At 41.7% G+C, this 15993-nt stretch overlaps 1 protein-coding gene across 3 annotated transcripts in view; it reads right to left on the bottom strand.

Moving 5' to 3' along the window:
- The window catches only part of COP1 (COP1 E3 ubiquitin ligase), a 100013-nt gene that overhangs the window by 77461 nt on the left and 6559 nt on the right, over positions 1-15993 (bottom strand). For 2 of the 3 annotated variants that reach the window (XM_083446334.1, XM_083446333.1), the window contains exons 4-8: positions 13288-13364; positions 12269-12388; positions 8742-8810; positions 3146-3205; positions 1072-1148 (exon numbers count right to left, since the gene is read on the bottom strand). In XM_083446334.1, coding sequence (XP_083302460.1) covers positions 1072-1148; positions 3146-3205; positions 8742-8810; positions 12269-12388; positions 13288-13364 — 403 coding nt within the window. The remainder of the gene's footprint in view (positions 1-1071; positions 1149-3145; positions 3206-8741; positions 8811-12268; positions 12389-13287; positions 13365-15993) is intronic. The other variant, XM_083446335.1, reaches the window with a different exon arrangement.

Here is a 15993-nt window from a genome sequence, read left to right as displayed (position 1 = left end):
CTCTTCTACCTTTCTAGAAGCTAGTAAATGGCATTCCAGTGCATCTCCTCACACTTAAAGAGCAACCATTTGCCTTGCAACTGGGGCTTAAAGCTCACTACAAGCTATCATCACAGTAACGTGAAGCTGCCAGGAAAGCAAATCTTAAGACACTTAAAGGGAGGTAGTATTACACCTTGCCAGACATAAGAGGTTGACTTTGTTGCTGATTTTATTGCAGTTCGCTGGACCACGCACCTTCCCTTGCACCGCACTCCCCGTTCTGCCTTGCTTGAGCATGCCTCCCCTACCACACCATCCACTTTTGGATGGATTTCTACTTCCTTTCACCATTCTTCTATTCTTCTAATCAATGAAGTGTGATCTTTAATCAAAATGTTGGTCTTCATTGGCAGAAAAGGTGTGGTTAAGGTGGGAAGGAGGGCTAGTTTTGTTATCTAGTTGACTTTCTGAAAGTGCTTAATGATTATTAGAATTGTGTTCAAGTGGGGCTGCTTCACGGGTAAATTTGCTGGAGTGAGTTTGGGTGTTTTGCCATTGGAAGTTAAATGTAGGTTTCGGGACTTTTATTACTAGTGACAAGGATCTTCTATTCAAGGTAGGAACAACAGAGGCCCTAAGCCATTTCTTGTTCCATGGTGATGTAAGAGAGAGAGTGTTCCCTTTGGGCAAGTATACGTTTGGGTAATTTGTTGGACTGCAAAAAAAAAAAAAAAAAAAAAGGCTCCCAAGGTTTTTTTCTTCCTCCTGCAAGATTCAAATTCCTGGCAAAATGTACTAGCCCCAAAATTTTGGGGAGAAGCACAAAGTGAACTCTAGACAGTTGCTCCAAAGGGAATCAAAACCTTGGGCTGCAAAATATTTCCTATCCCCATAGGACATAATCCATTCCCATTACTTCTATACAAACTGTATTTCCTTCCAAAAAGACAGAAACATTAGTAAAGCAGATTGGTGTAGACTATGGCAAGGGAAGGAGGGAAGGGGGGAAGATGAGGGTGGAGCAAGTTTTGTTTTTGTTTTATGAAGTGTGTTCTATACCAGACATGTCAGCAAACAACAGAGTAGTACCTGTGGGAAGGTGAGGGGGCCTCAAACTGAGGCACAGTGCTGTCCTCACTGACTGGTGAATACAAGCCACTCATTTCCTGCAATATAACCAGATGCAGCACAGTAATTATACAAAGATAGATTTACACCCCCATTAGCAGCAGGCACCTTTAGGAAGATATTCCTTAACTCATTATTTTCACTTCAACTCCGCTAGTTTCATAGAACATTCCTAGCATTTTCTGGAGCAGCTAATGCTATTTTCTCTTTTTATGGTGCTAAAGCAGCTAAGCCACACTGAGCTTATCATCAAAGTGCTTGATTCCAAGAGCAGGCTGGTACAATTAGGACCAATAGCTTCCATCTGAGCCTCTTAGTATCAGCCCAGATGGAGAAAGTCAGCTGCTATCTCTCAAAATGTCCAAACACTTTTATAAGCTTAATGGTGAGACAGGAGCTCTGACATAGGATGATGCATTTGAATAAATAGCAAATTCATCCCAGCATTTCTAAATTAGCTTCTCAATATAAGTGAAGCCTACCAAGCAGCCTACCTGAATAGGCAAACAAAACTCTTAAACTGGCAGGGTCAAACTGCAAAGTCCAAAACTAAAACTATGGTTAAAAGGTTATTATATTTGTACAGTACTTCTGGAAACTAACTAGACAGGATTACTAAGCAGCTTTTCTCTTACTGGAAGAAATTTAACAAGCACCTGAATATTCACATTTATAGCCTTCCTTCATTCACATCTGCAACAGAATAGGTGGCAGTTCCCTGTAGTCTTACACAGTTACATTACTTTTGTAAATATAAGCAATATGTGGGCACCGCTAATCAAACATGTTTTTCCAACAAAGAGCCCCAATGGTTAGCCTCAGTCCAGTACAGTGGTACCCTGCAAGACGAATGCCTCACAAGACGGAAAACCCGCTAGACGAAAGGGTTTTCCGTTTTTCGATGCGCTTCGCAGGACGACTTTCCCTATGGGCTTGCTTCGCAAGACGAAAATGTCTTGCGAGTCTTGAGATTTTTTTTCGCTCCCCACCCCCTTTTTCTAAGGCACTAAGCTGCTAATAGCCTTTTAGCAGCTAATCCGCTAATCCCTTAAGCCTTTAATAGCCGCTAAAAGCCGCTAAACCGCTAATAGCGCTAATCTGCTAATAGGGTTGCTTCGCAAGACGAAAAAACCGCTAGACGAAGAGACTCGCGGAACGAATTAATTTCATCTTGCGAGGCACCACTATACTTATACATGCTGCAATCACATGGGATCAGGAACTGCCACATCATTGCAATAACTTTCAAAACGGGGCTCTTATTCCAGAAAAAGAGAGGGACAAAGTAAACAGAAGGGTCGAGATCACTATTCCTATCTACTTGAATGTTGCCAGTTGGATGCAGCCTTTTCTTTCTGGTGCTATCATTTTATGGGCTGAAGGGAAGTTCTTGTTGTTGGTATCTGTCTCGAGAGACAACGGGGTCGAAATGCTGTTTTAGCAGCACTGAAGTGACCTGTCTGGGGCTCAAACATGGGCAGTGTGTATGGAGGTCCTGGGTCACCAATACAACAAGACTCCCTTCTCAGCCTTGCTGATGTGGGCCAAAGAAAAACGGAGTAACACATTTGGCACCAGCTTGGCGTACAAGGTGCCAACCCAACTGTCTTAGGAAGTTCACTCTGAATTTGTGTAGGTTACTCCTTGGCTTTTTCTTCTCCCGAAGATATCCCACAAGGCAGCAGAGGTGTAGAATCAGAGTCTGAAGTGAAGTATGACCCATAATAATTATTTCTTTTGGGCCTTCTAGGATTATGATGCAACTCCCAATACCTCACAAGCTGAAGCACACAGAAAGCTACACAGAGAGAAAGAAATTCTGAATACACTGAAGGTATACATATACTTGAAATGCCCTCTGATCAAGCAGAAACTCAAGCATTCAAGTGAACAAATTAACCAGAAAGCTTAATCTGTTCATTTTCATCATTACTGAAGTAACTGCCATAAACGTAACACAGCAGCTCACAGCATTGCAGACAATTTAATGGAAATGAAAAACTGCTCAAGTTGCAACAATGGCTCAGTGCCTCACCTCCACTCGTTTGATATCTTCTTCCAGAACACTCAGTTCCTTCTGGATCTGCTCCAGTTGCTGTGGATGAAAAAAGGGATAAGCAAAATCTAAGCCAATTTGTACTGGAAACACTTTAAGGCGTTTCTGCCTTGCCTCTCCTTCTTCCACCATTTTTTGTCCTGGCAGAGAAGTCCTAGCTTTCTTTGCCTCATCATCTCCCTGAATCCATTATGTCCCAAGTTCTTCACAAGGATGGGAACATCCCCTCCCCCCACACCCCCAAAAGAAGGACCTTTGCATCGAGGAATTCCCCCATCTCTCTTTCCACCAACCACTTTTCCATCTATGGGACAGCCCACTCTCCCCAAGAAAACAGGTCTCCAAGTTGTCCCTAGTCCTCTGCCTCTTTGTTGCTCCCTGCCTCATTCAGTTCTCTCCCTCTCCTTACACCTCTACTCCCGCATCCCCGAAAAGAAGCTTCTTCCTTGTGGCATTCTAATCCCCCCCCCCCATACTTCAAATACGGTAGCCTCTCTGAGTTTCCCCTACACCTTCAACCTTCCTTCAGTCCTCTTTGGTTTCCTTCTCATTTGCTTTCTCTCCCTCATTACCCTGGCCGGCTCCTCAGATCTGTGGGACCTGCCCTGCCTTACCCTTTCCCCCCTTCTTAACCCATCCTGACACCCCATCCCCATTTTTGTTCTTAGGATATATATGTGTGCAGCCAGCACATCCCCAATGGGAAGGGTCTGTCCTCTTCCCTACTGACATTGAGCCTCCCTTCTTTGTCTGCCTGCCTTGTGTGCCCCCCCCCCCACCCTTGCTCTGCTTTTTTTGCTAACTGTGATGTGCCTCTGCAACAGCTTGGGGAGGAAGAGAGCCTGCCAATGCATGCAAAACTCTATCCGTGCAGAGATCGGTGCCTGCTTTGCTTTTTTTCTCTTGCAGGTCTTTGCAGGAAGGTAGACATGATGGAATGGCGGGAAGGGTCCTCCTGGCAGGCTTGCAAGAAGGAAAGGGAGTCTCTTCTTTAGGCTGCAAAACTCCATTGAGTGGTTTTCCCTTCCCTTGTTTTTGCTGCATGTAATGGGCTCTCCCTTTTTAGTGTCCAATAAGCCAGACCCTTTTAATAGGATTAAAGACCAAAGCTGCAAGAGAAAAAGCAACAAGCGCTGGAGCCAGATTGAGGTTTCTTGCTCGCCCCCCATTTCCAAGCCCCCTACACAGACCCATTTCCTCCTTTCATTAGTTAGCTGTCAGGAGAAGGACAAAGGGTTGAGCAGGTTCCTTATCAGCCAGGAATATTTAAAAATTGGGGCACTTTGACTAAAAACAAAACAGCTTCATCTTGAAAAAAGGAATCACATTATACTATTTCCAGAGTTGCTCTTACAGCTTTTGGAGTCACACACACACCCCGCCGCCGCCTACAGAGAGAGAGAGAGAGAGAGAGAGAGAGAGAGAGGCAGACAGACAGAGAACTTTCTTGTGATGCAGCAAAGCTTTTGTGGTCAGAGATTTTAATTGCACCTGCAAACGTTTACAAGCAAGCAGCACTCTTACTCCAGCAGCTAGCCAGTTTTAATGGCAAATCTCAATCAATGATTTTTGCAAAAATGTGGCTGCTGAGAGTTGCCCTCGACACTTACAGAGCAGAGTGTCAATAGTCACCTTCAAAACAATCAATAAAATCTACAGGTTTTATTATCAGCTTCAGCCCCAAACTACCAGCATGAGAGATAAGTGTGACCCTCTTCATTATTTGTAGGATATGTTTACCACACTCACACAATGCTTCATGCCACATTGGAATGTTACAACCGATCAACCATTAGCATCGTTCACAAAAGGATGTCTGAAGACGCATCATGTGCCATCCAAACCCACAAAGTATAGCGTACAATTCCTAACTGTATCACAATTCCAGATCCTGCATTTATAATACAGACACACATGAAGAAAGAAGGAAGTGCTCCAGCAATATGAAACAGGCCACGCAGTGGTTTAGAAAGTAACATTACATTTGCAGGGTTCTGGATAGAATAAAACAAAGTGGTAACTTCTTTACCAAAGGACCACTCACCAGGGAATTAGACAAGAAAAACCTGACTCAGTTTGGCACACTGAAAAAAACAAACCAGAAATTACCCCCGACACTCTTGCCCAGAATTTAGAAGTTCCACCAACAAGATACTTAAGTTTTCAAGAAGGTTTTGCAGTGTTTACTTCTTCAGTAAACACTGTTGCAATCTCAGACCAAGATTCCAAGCCAGAGATCTCTCTCTATTACCTGATTCTAACCTAGTTCTTTCCAGATGTTTTTGACTACTATGCCCATCAAACTAAGCCAGCATGGCTAATGGTCGAGGATGGTGACAGCCATAATTCAAAATATCTGGGGCACCAGTTTGGGAAGACTATTTCATTATTAGAAAACGAAAGGTGCTGTGAACACCTGTAACCAGATGGTTTCAATATGCAAAATCAAACAGTGGATGATGATAGTTTTTCTTCATTTTCAAATAGAGGGGTGGGGCACACTGCCTACTTAAATGCCTATGAAATCTTGAAGCAGAAAAACCTAGGATGATGTGAACATCCCAAATAGCACCTCTTCCTATGAGACCTGAATCTACAGTTGAACAAACCCTGGATTAAGTGACAGCTTGTCCAGGACATCAAGAGGGGTAGCTTCACAACTGGTAGGACCCACTACTGCTGACAACAAGGAAAACCAAAGCTATCATCTGTGCAGTAAATGCAATAATGGAAAATCATACCAAATATATGCTTCAAATGATTGTTTCATTTGACCTACTCACACAGTTGTGAAATGTGATGGGTGTACTTACATAGGCATCATATGCTTTCGTTACAAAGTCTATAAAATGTGTTGTTGCCAATAATTCATTGTATATTCCAGAGTCAAATCTACCCCTGGTTATATGAACACTTTCCAAAAACCATAAAGATTATAAAAGCAACAAAAAGAAAGCTGATCATAAAGCAACTGTAGTTTTAAGTAATCAACTTCAGAGCATTTGAACGCCACATTTTTCAAAAGGCAAACAAATGGATGGATGCTTATGGAAATGAGCATTAAACCAGCAAAAATCCCTGCTGCATGCTATTGTGGCTATTTTCATCTAACTGAGCAGTGAAATTGCTGAAACATTTTTTTAAAAAAAGGATAATGAAAAATTTACTACTGAAGCTAAAAGCCTACCTTGGGAATACAAGAAATAATCAGCTATCTGTGATCTGAATGATTTTTGCCTTTGTCATTTCTCCCCCCCCCCCCTATAAATCAATCATCCTATACACATGTGCAAATGACCTAAGCAACCATGTTTGACATGAAAAGTGATTAGCAGGAGCTAACAACGGCACTGGAGAATTCATGCTTCTATTTGTCCACAATCACCGCACAATAAGTAGTGACAGTCTCTCTTTCGCTACTTAACATCTTCATTATGTTGACGGAGGACCAGCAGTTGAATGGATATATTTAAAAGATGACAACTCCAGAATGTTCAGTATATATACGCAGCTAAATAAGGTAGTGCAACACTTCCAAGCCTTTGTAACTGTTGCCTTTGTCTCCTTTGGGAGGAAGGACATGCTATAAGAAACTTAATGACTAATTTTCAGCTGGCCAAAATATTTTTCATAGTGTGTATAAAATAAGCTTCACTTAGGTGAGAAGGGATTATATTGATATGCTCCTAAATTGGCCTGCTCACTTAAAGGAGGGGGCGCAGGCCTTGACTGAATCAGAGAATTGTAGAGTTGGGAGGGACCCCAAGGGTCATCTAGCCCAACCCCCTGCAATATGGAATACCCACCCTCCTTGGTATCTCCTGAGAGGATTTTAGTCTCTATGTCAACCCAGTTCTTTCTTTTCAGAAGCAGCAGAAGAATGCGCAGCTTAGGCCTTTCCTAGCTATTCACTCCTCTTGGAAATTTTACAGAATGCTACTACAGTGGTAGCTCAGGTTACATACGCTTCAGGTTACACACTCCGCTAACGCAGAAATGGTGCTTCAGGTTAAGAACTTTGCTTCAGGATAAGAACAGAACTCGTGCTCCGGCGGCACGGCAGCAGCAGGAGGCCCCATTAGCTAAAGTGGTGCTTCAGGTTAAGAACAGTTTCAGGTTAAGAACGGACCTCCGGAACGAATTAAGTACTTAACCTGAGGTACCACTGTACCTTATCTTCTGCAGCCTTGGAGTCATTGTACAGAAACTGAGATGTACACCAGTTCCCCACACCTCCCCCCAAATTATTCTCTTGCTGCCTCACTATTACCAGCCCTCTCTCGACTTCTACTAGACCATGGCACCGATCAACTGGGTACTGCTAAGTGGAAACCTCGCTCTGTTTCCAGGCTTGTTAAAACTGCTAACTTTTTTAAGCCAATTGGCTATTTAAAGTTGGGGTATACATTTCAGGAACAAATAAAAACGTATTTCCACTGTCACACACCTTTTTCTTTTCTTATGATATTTGGGAGATCCTTCCCAAGGGAACCAAGAGACCATTTCTAGGAAGTCTTAACGTAGCCTGCGGTTACTGCTGGCCAACAACAAAGTTAAAGTAGCCAACTAATTTTAAATCCAATTCACCATTCATAAGTGGGGTGTTCAGGGACAAGACAAAGACTATTATAAAAAAACCTACAAGATTTGTGACCAAGAGGAAAGGCTTTTATATACTCAGGGACACAGGAGTATAAAAATAATGATATGATGATGACAACATCTAAAATTAAACAGTCAATTTATGAACGTGCGTTTAACAGTAAATATAGTTTATTTATTCCAGGCTAATCATTATTAGATGCATCACCAATACTGAGGGGCAAGGGCAGAGTAAATCTGAAATCACATGTGCGCAACCCCATGGCCCTAAATGCACACTCATTTAAGTTGAAAGAAGGACAAATATTCACACTGGCCATGTAGGGTAACTTCCTTTCCCCCCACCTAATAGGCCAAGAAGCCTGCTGTAAACCTACTTGCATCCTATGAGATTTAACACTTTCCCCCCATGCTAAATCAATTAAAGCAAAACTTCATGTTTTCGCAATACACTAAACAGATACCATCTCCCCTTATCCCACATTTTATACAGATGGGATAAGACCTACCACAATATTATTTCGGGGGGGGGGGGACCACCCTAGAATCTATAATATATGTATGTACACAGTAACAGGCTTTCCATATTAATACTTTTTAAAAACTTTGCTAGAAAATAATTTGGATTGCTGCCCAATTCTAGCCCCAGCTGCAATTTGCTCCAAAAAGTTCCTGCAACTGCCAACAACTATGTCCTTGACAGTCTTCTTTCCCAGCATATTAAAAGTTAAGCAAAAGAAACACCCAATTCAAGTTGAAACACAAAAACACAAACCATCCTTCACAGTATGATATGGAGTCTTTCAAATCCATGTGTTTTAAAGATTCTGCTGGAAAGGATTCCCACCCCACCCCACACACCTCCTTATTAACACAATGTGATATGCCAACTCGCATTATTAAAAATAGTGCAATGGAAAAAAGACATCAATAGTTGTAAATCAAGTAGGTTGTGTTAAGTAGGTTACGTTACCTCTCTTTTATTTCTCCTGGCAACCTTCAGGAATTCCATCAAAATCTGTAGCTGGGCAGCATGGGATTCCTGTAACAGAAGGTTTAGACATAAAAACGGGACTATGTGCCAAATAATAATAATAATAAAATTCTAAGATACATGCAAATGTTTTCTCTCTCTAAAAATATGCATATACAAGATGCTAAGGTCATACGTGACTACAAATGGAAATATGTACAAAAACCTGTACAATAGGAAAGCCTTGCATGTACATTTTGTACATTGCATGGCAATCTGCATGTGTGGCACCTTGATAATTATGCCCTTACCTTTCAGATTTCACTGATGCTGACTCTGGTGGATTTACAGCACTAGTTAAAAACCCATTTATTCACCCAGATCTTTTTGTACATTTGTTCTCTGGCAGAAATGGGAACGACTGTCATTACACATCCATGTGATGTTTAGGTTTCAAGCATTATTGGTTTTATAGGTAAAAAGTAAAGGACCCCTGGGTGGTTAAGTCCAGTCAAACTTGATTATGGGGTATGACGCTCATCTCGCTTCAGGCCAAGGGAGCCAGCATTTGTTTGCAGACAAGCTTTCCAGGTCATGTATTATAGAACCAGCTTTGGGAATACAAGTACAGGCCATTTTCACTTCACTCACAATCTGAAACCCACTCCAAATTAGATTTTCAGAGTCTGCAATAAGGAAAATCTTGGTTGGAGAGAATTTGCTCCACAAAGTAGATCAGTTTTGGCTTAGGGTCTTATATTCCTAAATCTGGCTCTTTACCCAGTACAAGCATTTTATCTGCACCAGCCCAATATCCTTCATTATCAATGCTATCCTCCCCTTCTAAAAATTATATTTATGCTGCTAAAAGACAATGATACAATTACCACAAAAGATTCTGGAAAATAAGCAGAGTAAACTGTTACTGGAGGCTATATACATACTGTATATATACCAGGATAATTTCTCTGAGGAACTGAGTCTAAATGTAGGCATACAGCTATTTGTTCCACTTTATTGTGTTTTTGTCTGAAGACTAAGTTAAGGGAAAAGGTTGTGCAGCTGAAAAATACCACATCACGCTTCCCCAACCCAATTAATTAGATCTCCATTCACTATTGGTTAGGCAAATATTAACCGAGCCTACATATCCCTTTAAAAGTACTCCCCTTTTCAGTGTCCACTCAAATGGGACAAAAATCTTTCCTAAGCAATCTCCAATATTGTTAGTTCATACATTTATGCATTTCTGTGCCACAGGCCATAGTTATGGTTAGAAGGCACATCATGTAGCAACCAGCGCTGAATATAAGCAGCTTTGAGTTTGCTAAATGCATGGATAGGAGACTTCCTGGTAACTCTCCTGAAGGTGGAATATAAGTGTAATAAATACAATAAATCTGTGCACAACAGGCCTTAAAAATATCTAAAGCTGTATAAACATTCAAAAATAAGCCTTTAAAAAGTTCAGTAGCTTTTAAAGCCAAGAATTTATGCATATCATTCCACATCAAGGTCATTAAATCTGTTAAGGTGCATATGTACCCACTCCACACAGCAGTGGAACAGGAGGAGCGGGGAGTGAAAGTAGTGTCCTTTCAAAAAAAAATATTTAAAAAATGATTTTGATGTTAGTTGTTGGCATCCGTCTGTCTTGAGCAGGCATAGGCAAACTTGGCCCTCCAGATATTTTGGGACTACAACTCCCATCATCCCTGACCGCTGGTCCTGTTACCTAGGGATGATGGGAGTTGTAGTCCCAAAATATCTGGAGGGCCGAGTTTGCCTATGCCTGGTCTTGAGAGACAATGGAGTGCACCTCCAGGGGTGAAGTCAAATAGCTACATTAAAAGCACCAAAGAGTCCTCCCTGGGGGGCAAGCCAGGGCAGTGTGTATGGAGGTCCTATACTGCCCAAACGACAAGACCCCCCCCCCCTCTCGTCCTGGTTGACGTGGTCTAAAGGAAAGCAGAGCAATATGCTTGGCTGCAGGAGTTGCAGGAAGGTGTACAGTGTGCCAGCCAACTGTCTTAGGGACTGATGTTAATGTAGTGGAAGATAAAAGTGAAAATGGCTGTGAAAAGGTGAAAAAAGCAAGAATAGAGGCTTTGTTGACCTTTTTTTCCATCAGAATCATCAGCTTCATTTAATCCAGGACTAAACCCAGAAATCTGAATGTAGCCCAGCAATTTTGAATCCTGGTCCACCAGATATTAACAAACCCAAGCAAACAACAGGTTTATCATATTTCTTGTAGCTGGTCAATGGCTCTCTTGAGGGCACTGCTTTACATGGTGGGTTACCAGTAGTGCAAGCTTGATTTGTTACACCATGTTGGGCTGGGTGGTATCTGCTTTTCAACATTGTGAAACATCACAATATGGTGGGGCATCATAATGTCGGAAAGAAGGCGAGGAGAAAGATGGCAGTTGCCGGCAATGAAAACAATTAGCATCACTGTGTGCAGCTTCTGCCTCTTTCAAAACTGCTGCCCATCTGCCCATGCTAAGGCAACTGAGGCAGATCCATGGGGTGGGGGGGTGGGGAGAAAGAGTCAGTCTGCTCACTGCATGTACGCACCAAAGGGGGACTTGATCAGCTGAGAAGCGGAGGGTTAAGTAAGTCTGCTTCTCAGTTAATCAAGCCCACAGCATCCAGCTCATGCAAGCTGGAGTGGGGGCTTTGTTAAACAGCTCGCTGAGGCACAGGCAGCCACAGGCCCTCAGTGAAGCAGTTTAAAGAAGCCGCCTGCCTGCACAGTCCCTCTGTGGTATGAAGGCCAGAGTGCCTTGGTAGCTTCAGCCAGCTCTTATTGCAGGCAAAGCAGCCTCACTCCCGAGTCGCTCCATCACATCAAGAAGAACTTTCTGTTCCACAGTGGAATGGACTCAATAAGAAGGTGATGGACTCCCTTTCCTTGGAGGTTTTTAAGCAGAGGTTGGATGGCCATCTGTAATGGATGCTTTAGTTGAGATTCCTGCATTGCAAGGGGGTCAGACTAGATGGCCCTGAGGGTACCTTCAACTCTACAATTCTATTATAACTCACCACAAGTTACCAGGTAAGTGGCATTTACAAGCTTTCCTACTTGTATTAAAATAGCTAAGCAACAATGCTAAGCAACCGTCAGGAAGTCACCTTTGTACTGTACAGTGGAACCTTGGTTCTCGAACTTCATCCATTCCAGAAGTCCGTTCGATTCCCAAAACTGTTTGAAAACCAAGGCGCAGCTTCCAATTGCCTGCAGGAGCTTTCTGCACTCAAGCGGAAGCTGCGTCAGATGTTCAGCTTCCAAAAAGCATTAAAAAACCGGAATTTTATTATTTATACCCCGCCCATCTGGCTGGGTTTCCCCAGTAAGTGTTCCCCACCTGGAACACTTTCTTCCAGGTTTTCAGTGTTTGGGAGCTGATTTCTTTGTCAACTAAGCCGTTCGAGAACCAAGGAATGACTGTATTAGAATTTCACCAAACAAAAAGTAATGCTTCTTAATGTATTTATTAACAGCGAGAAGGGGAAAAGCTTACTGCTTCCAGCTGTTTTTTCTTCTGGACCAGGAGTTCCAACATTAAGTTAACATTAGCCAAATCAAGGTTATCTTGATCTGTTCCCAGCAAATCTTGAAATATCTGCCACCTGTGGCCATTCTAAAAGCAAGAAAACAAACAGACATACCATCAGGTTATATGTTGGTGAAAACAGGCAAATAAATGTTGCAGCAATTTATAGATTACAGACATGCCCCACTGTATAAAGAGAATGCATTTCTCACCAAAAAAAAAGCTTCACCCATCTTAAGTGCTGTCCACCCCACTGTGCACTATGCCACAGCTTCCATCTAACCCTCAGGAGAGACAACAGGTAAGGAACAGATTGCCCCACTGAATGAGCAAAACACTGCCTATAGTTATTTGGATCCAAACCTTGGAGTTGTACAGTGGAAACTTAGGTACAGATTTCAGGGGAAACATTTAAGTACACTAGCTTTGGGCAAGTTGATGTCTTAATAATAATTCTTAAAAGAAATATAGAGCCCTATTCTCCAGGGTAAGGTTTAATTGAAAAAAACTGTGAATCATTTTACTATAAGCATGAAGAATGAACTTTTTAGCATTTCTGCTCAAAACTGTATGGGGCAGCTGCATATTCCTAGATCCTCAGGGTCCCTCCCAACTCTGTATTAGTCTAGAATTGTAGTTATATAAGCTGATTACACACGGTACGCTACATCTGAAAACCTATGACTATTTACACACATTCTGATCTCCACTCAAATCCAAGCCCCCATATATAACAGAAAAAGATGAATATGTATGCTGGAACTGCGTAACTGATTCCTAGAATATAAAAACCTATCACAAAATCTAAAGTAATAATAAAATTTAATTTTAAAGAATATTTTTGTTCCATTTTTCATCTCCACATCCATCTCTCATAGTTTCCTACCATGATGACCTGTGGTTTTAAGCAACAAATCTGAACAAACAGTACCCATAACTAAAATTATTACCCAGAAGAAAAATGAGAGTAAGAAATTTGGACATACGGTGCTACTCACTGAATGGTCCAGTTTGAATCTCTTTTCCTCAAATCTTTGCTTTTGTTTAAGGATAAGTTCATTCACTAAACAAAAGGAAAAGAAATAAACAGTGAATTTTTACATGTGTGTGTGTACTGTCTTGAAGCATGTTTACTAGGAAATTAGTCTTAGTAGGCAAATCAAACAAAGGAATCTTTCTAACCTCTCAGTTTTACTCATTTAATGTGACTGAATTAAAATCATTTCACAATTTTTTCTATAGTTTGTCTATTTCGTTTACACAGTAACATTGCAGAACACATGGTTTAAGTATGTGTAAATAAATTGCTGATAAAGCCACACATTATGAAATAAAATATTGAACAGCTGAAAACGAAGTAATTTTGGACAGCTAGGCTATAAAGGGAACAGTTAAAGGCAACCACATAAAATCAGTTTTTAAGAAACTGCACTGACTGCCAATGCATTTCCGGTCCAAATTAAAGGTCTTGGTTAAGACTTACAAAGCCCTGGACAACTGGGTCTCTCCCTGTATTGTGCTTGAGCATTGTGATCTTTTGGGGAGGCCCTTCTCAACTATCCCACCTTTAGGATTTACACACCCTCCTGTGGAGTATCTTTCCATCTGAGATCCACCTGATGCCAACTTTGTTTGTTTCAGCATTGAGACCTAGTTATTTTCTCAGGCTTTGGGGAACTGTTAATCTTACAGATTAAAACTATAGCAATGTGTTTTAAAATTATTTACTGTTTTGATCTGCTGCTTATTTTTAATTACAATTACTTTTAGATATATGTGTACTCTACCCTGAGATCATCTGATGTAGGCTTTAAATATTTAAATAAATAGGCTTTAAATATTTAAATAAATAAGATCTGAATAATTAAAACAAACACTTTAACCTATGTTCTCTCCAGAATTTCACTCCACGTGTAGTTTGTTTACACATGCAAAGTAATAAAAACCACCAACACCACTTAATTTTTTCATAGCAAGGGACCTTCCTGTTGAGCACAAAAAATGTTATGCAGTAAATGAGTCTTGCCTACAGCACAGGGTCAAGAACATTCACATTTAGATATTCCCAGCTGGTTACCACACTTTCTCAAACAGGTCAGTACCTTAGATTTCCTAGAGCAAAATATCTAGAAATGCAGTGAGAGAAAAACACAATAATCCAGACCTCTTGGGAGGATATATATTTTTGTTTAAAACAGAATGAGCAAAGTAGAAGAAATTAGTATTTAAGTACCAAGCATTTGGCAAGGGGGGGGGGGGGGGAGAGGAGAGAGGAGAGGAAAGCACATTTTATACACTGGAGTACAGGCATCCCCCTACTTATGTGCAGAAGTGAAAATGCATACAGTGGGGAGCACTCCATTTAAGTAGAGAGTGGGGGAGAGAGAGAGACAGAGCTTACCCTGGAAATCACTTGGGGCTACTACCCAGCTTGCCCTGAGCCTACCTTTCTGTGTGGCCACGGGGGGCGAGAACCAAGAAGGGTGCTAGCAGAACTGTTGCTAGGATGGGAGCCTCCTGCCCAGTGCTGGCTGATCAAAGGCCACCTACCCTAGCTCAGTTAGCAGCCCCAAGCAAGGGAAAGTCTATCTATCTATTTTAAACAAGATCACGCCAAGTGTGATGTGCATAAGTTGGGGAGGTATGCCTGTAATCCAGGCATAGGCAAACTCCAGCCCTCCAGATGTTTGGGACTACAATTCCCATCATACCTAGCTAACAGGACCAGTGGTCAGGGATGATGGGAATTGTAGTCCCGAACATCTGGAGGGCTGGAGTTTGCCTATGCCTGCTGTAATCAAATGTAGGCATTTCACTGCACAATGTAACTCACTTACATAAGGCTAATTCTCTCACTGATCTAGACATAATACAATGGGGTATACAGTCCACTGTTAAATTTCCAGGGGAATACATTTCGGGACAAAGAAGTGGGGAGAAGGTTAGAATCATCGTCAAGGAAACCCCCAACCCCCTATCTTTTTCCATGCCAGTTCACTGCCAAAACACCATTTGTTTCCAATTAACCCCTTAGTAGTAGTGATATTTTCACACAACAATTTAGATCATCTGACATTACTGATACTGGAGAAAGGGTAACCTATATGAAACCTAAAGAGGCACCTGAGCACTATCTAGTGGGGACATTAAAGTACTGGAGCTCACACTTGAGCATCACTGTCAGGTATTAGGCAGCAGAGCTGGCAGCTAAAGAGACAATTGGGGGGGGGGGGGTGGAAAGTCAGTAAAATAGGCAGGCATATTTTCCTGGAGGAGAAAGTGCTTGTGCAAGCCACCTACATCCTTGATTCTGCTTGGTGCTAGCTTGTGTGTTATGCTACCTTGGCACGGCAAATATGCACCCAAGGTTCATTCTCCACTAGGAGGGATCTTGTATTAAATTATTGTAAAGTATCCCTGAACAGAATGCTCTTACTCTGTATTAGATTAACAAGACAGGAGTGCATGGTAAGGACAGTTTGATAAATGTGACACACACAAGGACTCAGGGGAAGCACAAGTTACAATAGCCTAGTAAAGAAGTGATCTAAAGAAGGAACACAGCAGGTTGATAGAAGGACAATGAGATATTCCATCATGACAGATGGTGTCGTGGAAGTAAGAAGCAGAACAGAAGAAATAACAGCAGCGCAGCAGTTCCGAAAGATCTTAAAATGCTTTCCAGTTTGCAT

This window comes from Podarcis tiliguerta, assembly GCF_965153285.1.
Source record: "Podarcis tiliguerta genome assembly, chromosome: 6".
Taxonomy (NCBI): Eukaryota; Metazoa; Chordata; class Lepidosauria; order Squamata; family Lacertidae; genus Podarcis; species Podarcis tiliguerta.
The sequence above is the reverse complement of the archived record's forward strand: the minus strand, read 5'-3'. Positions and strand labels throughout refer to the sequence as shown.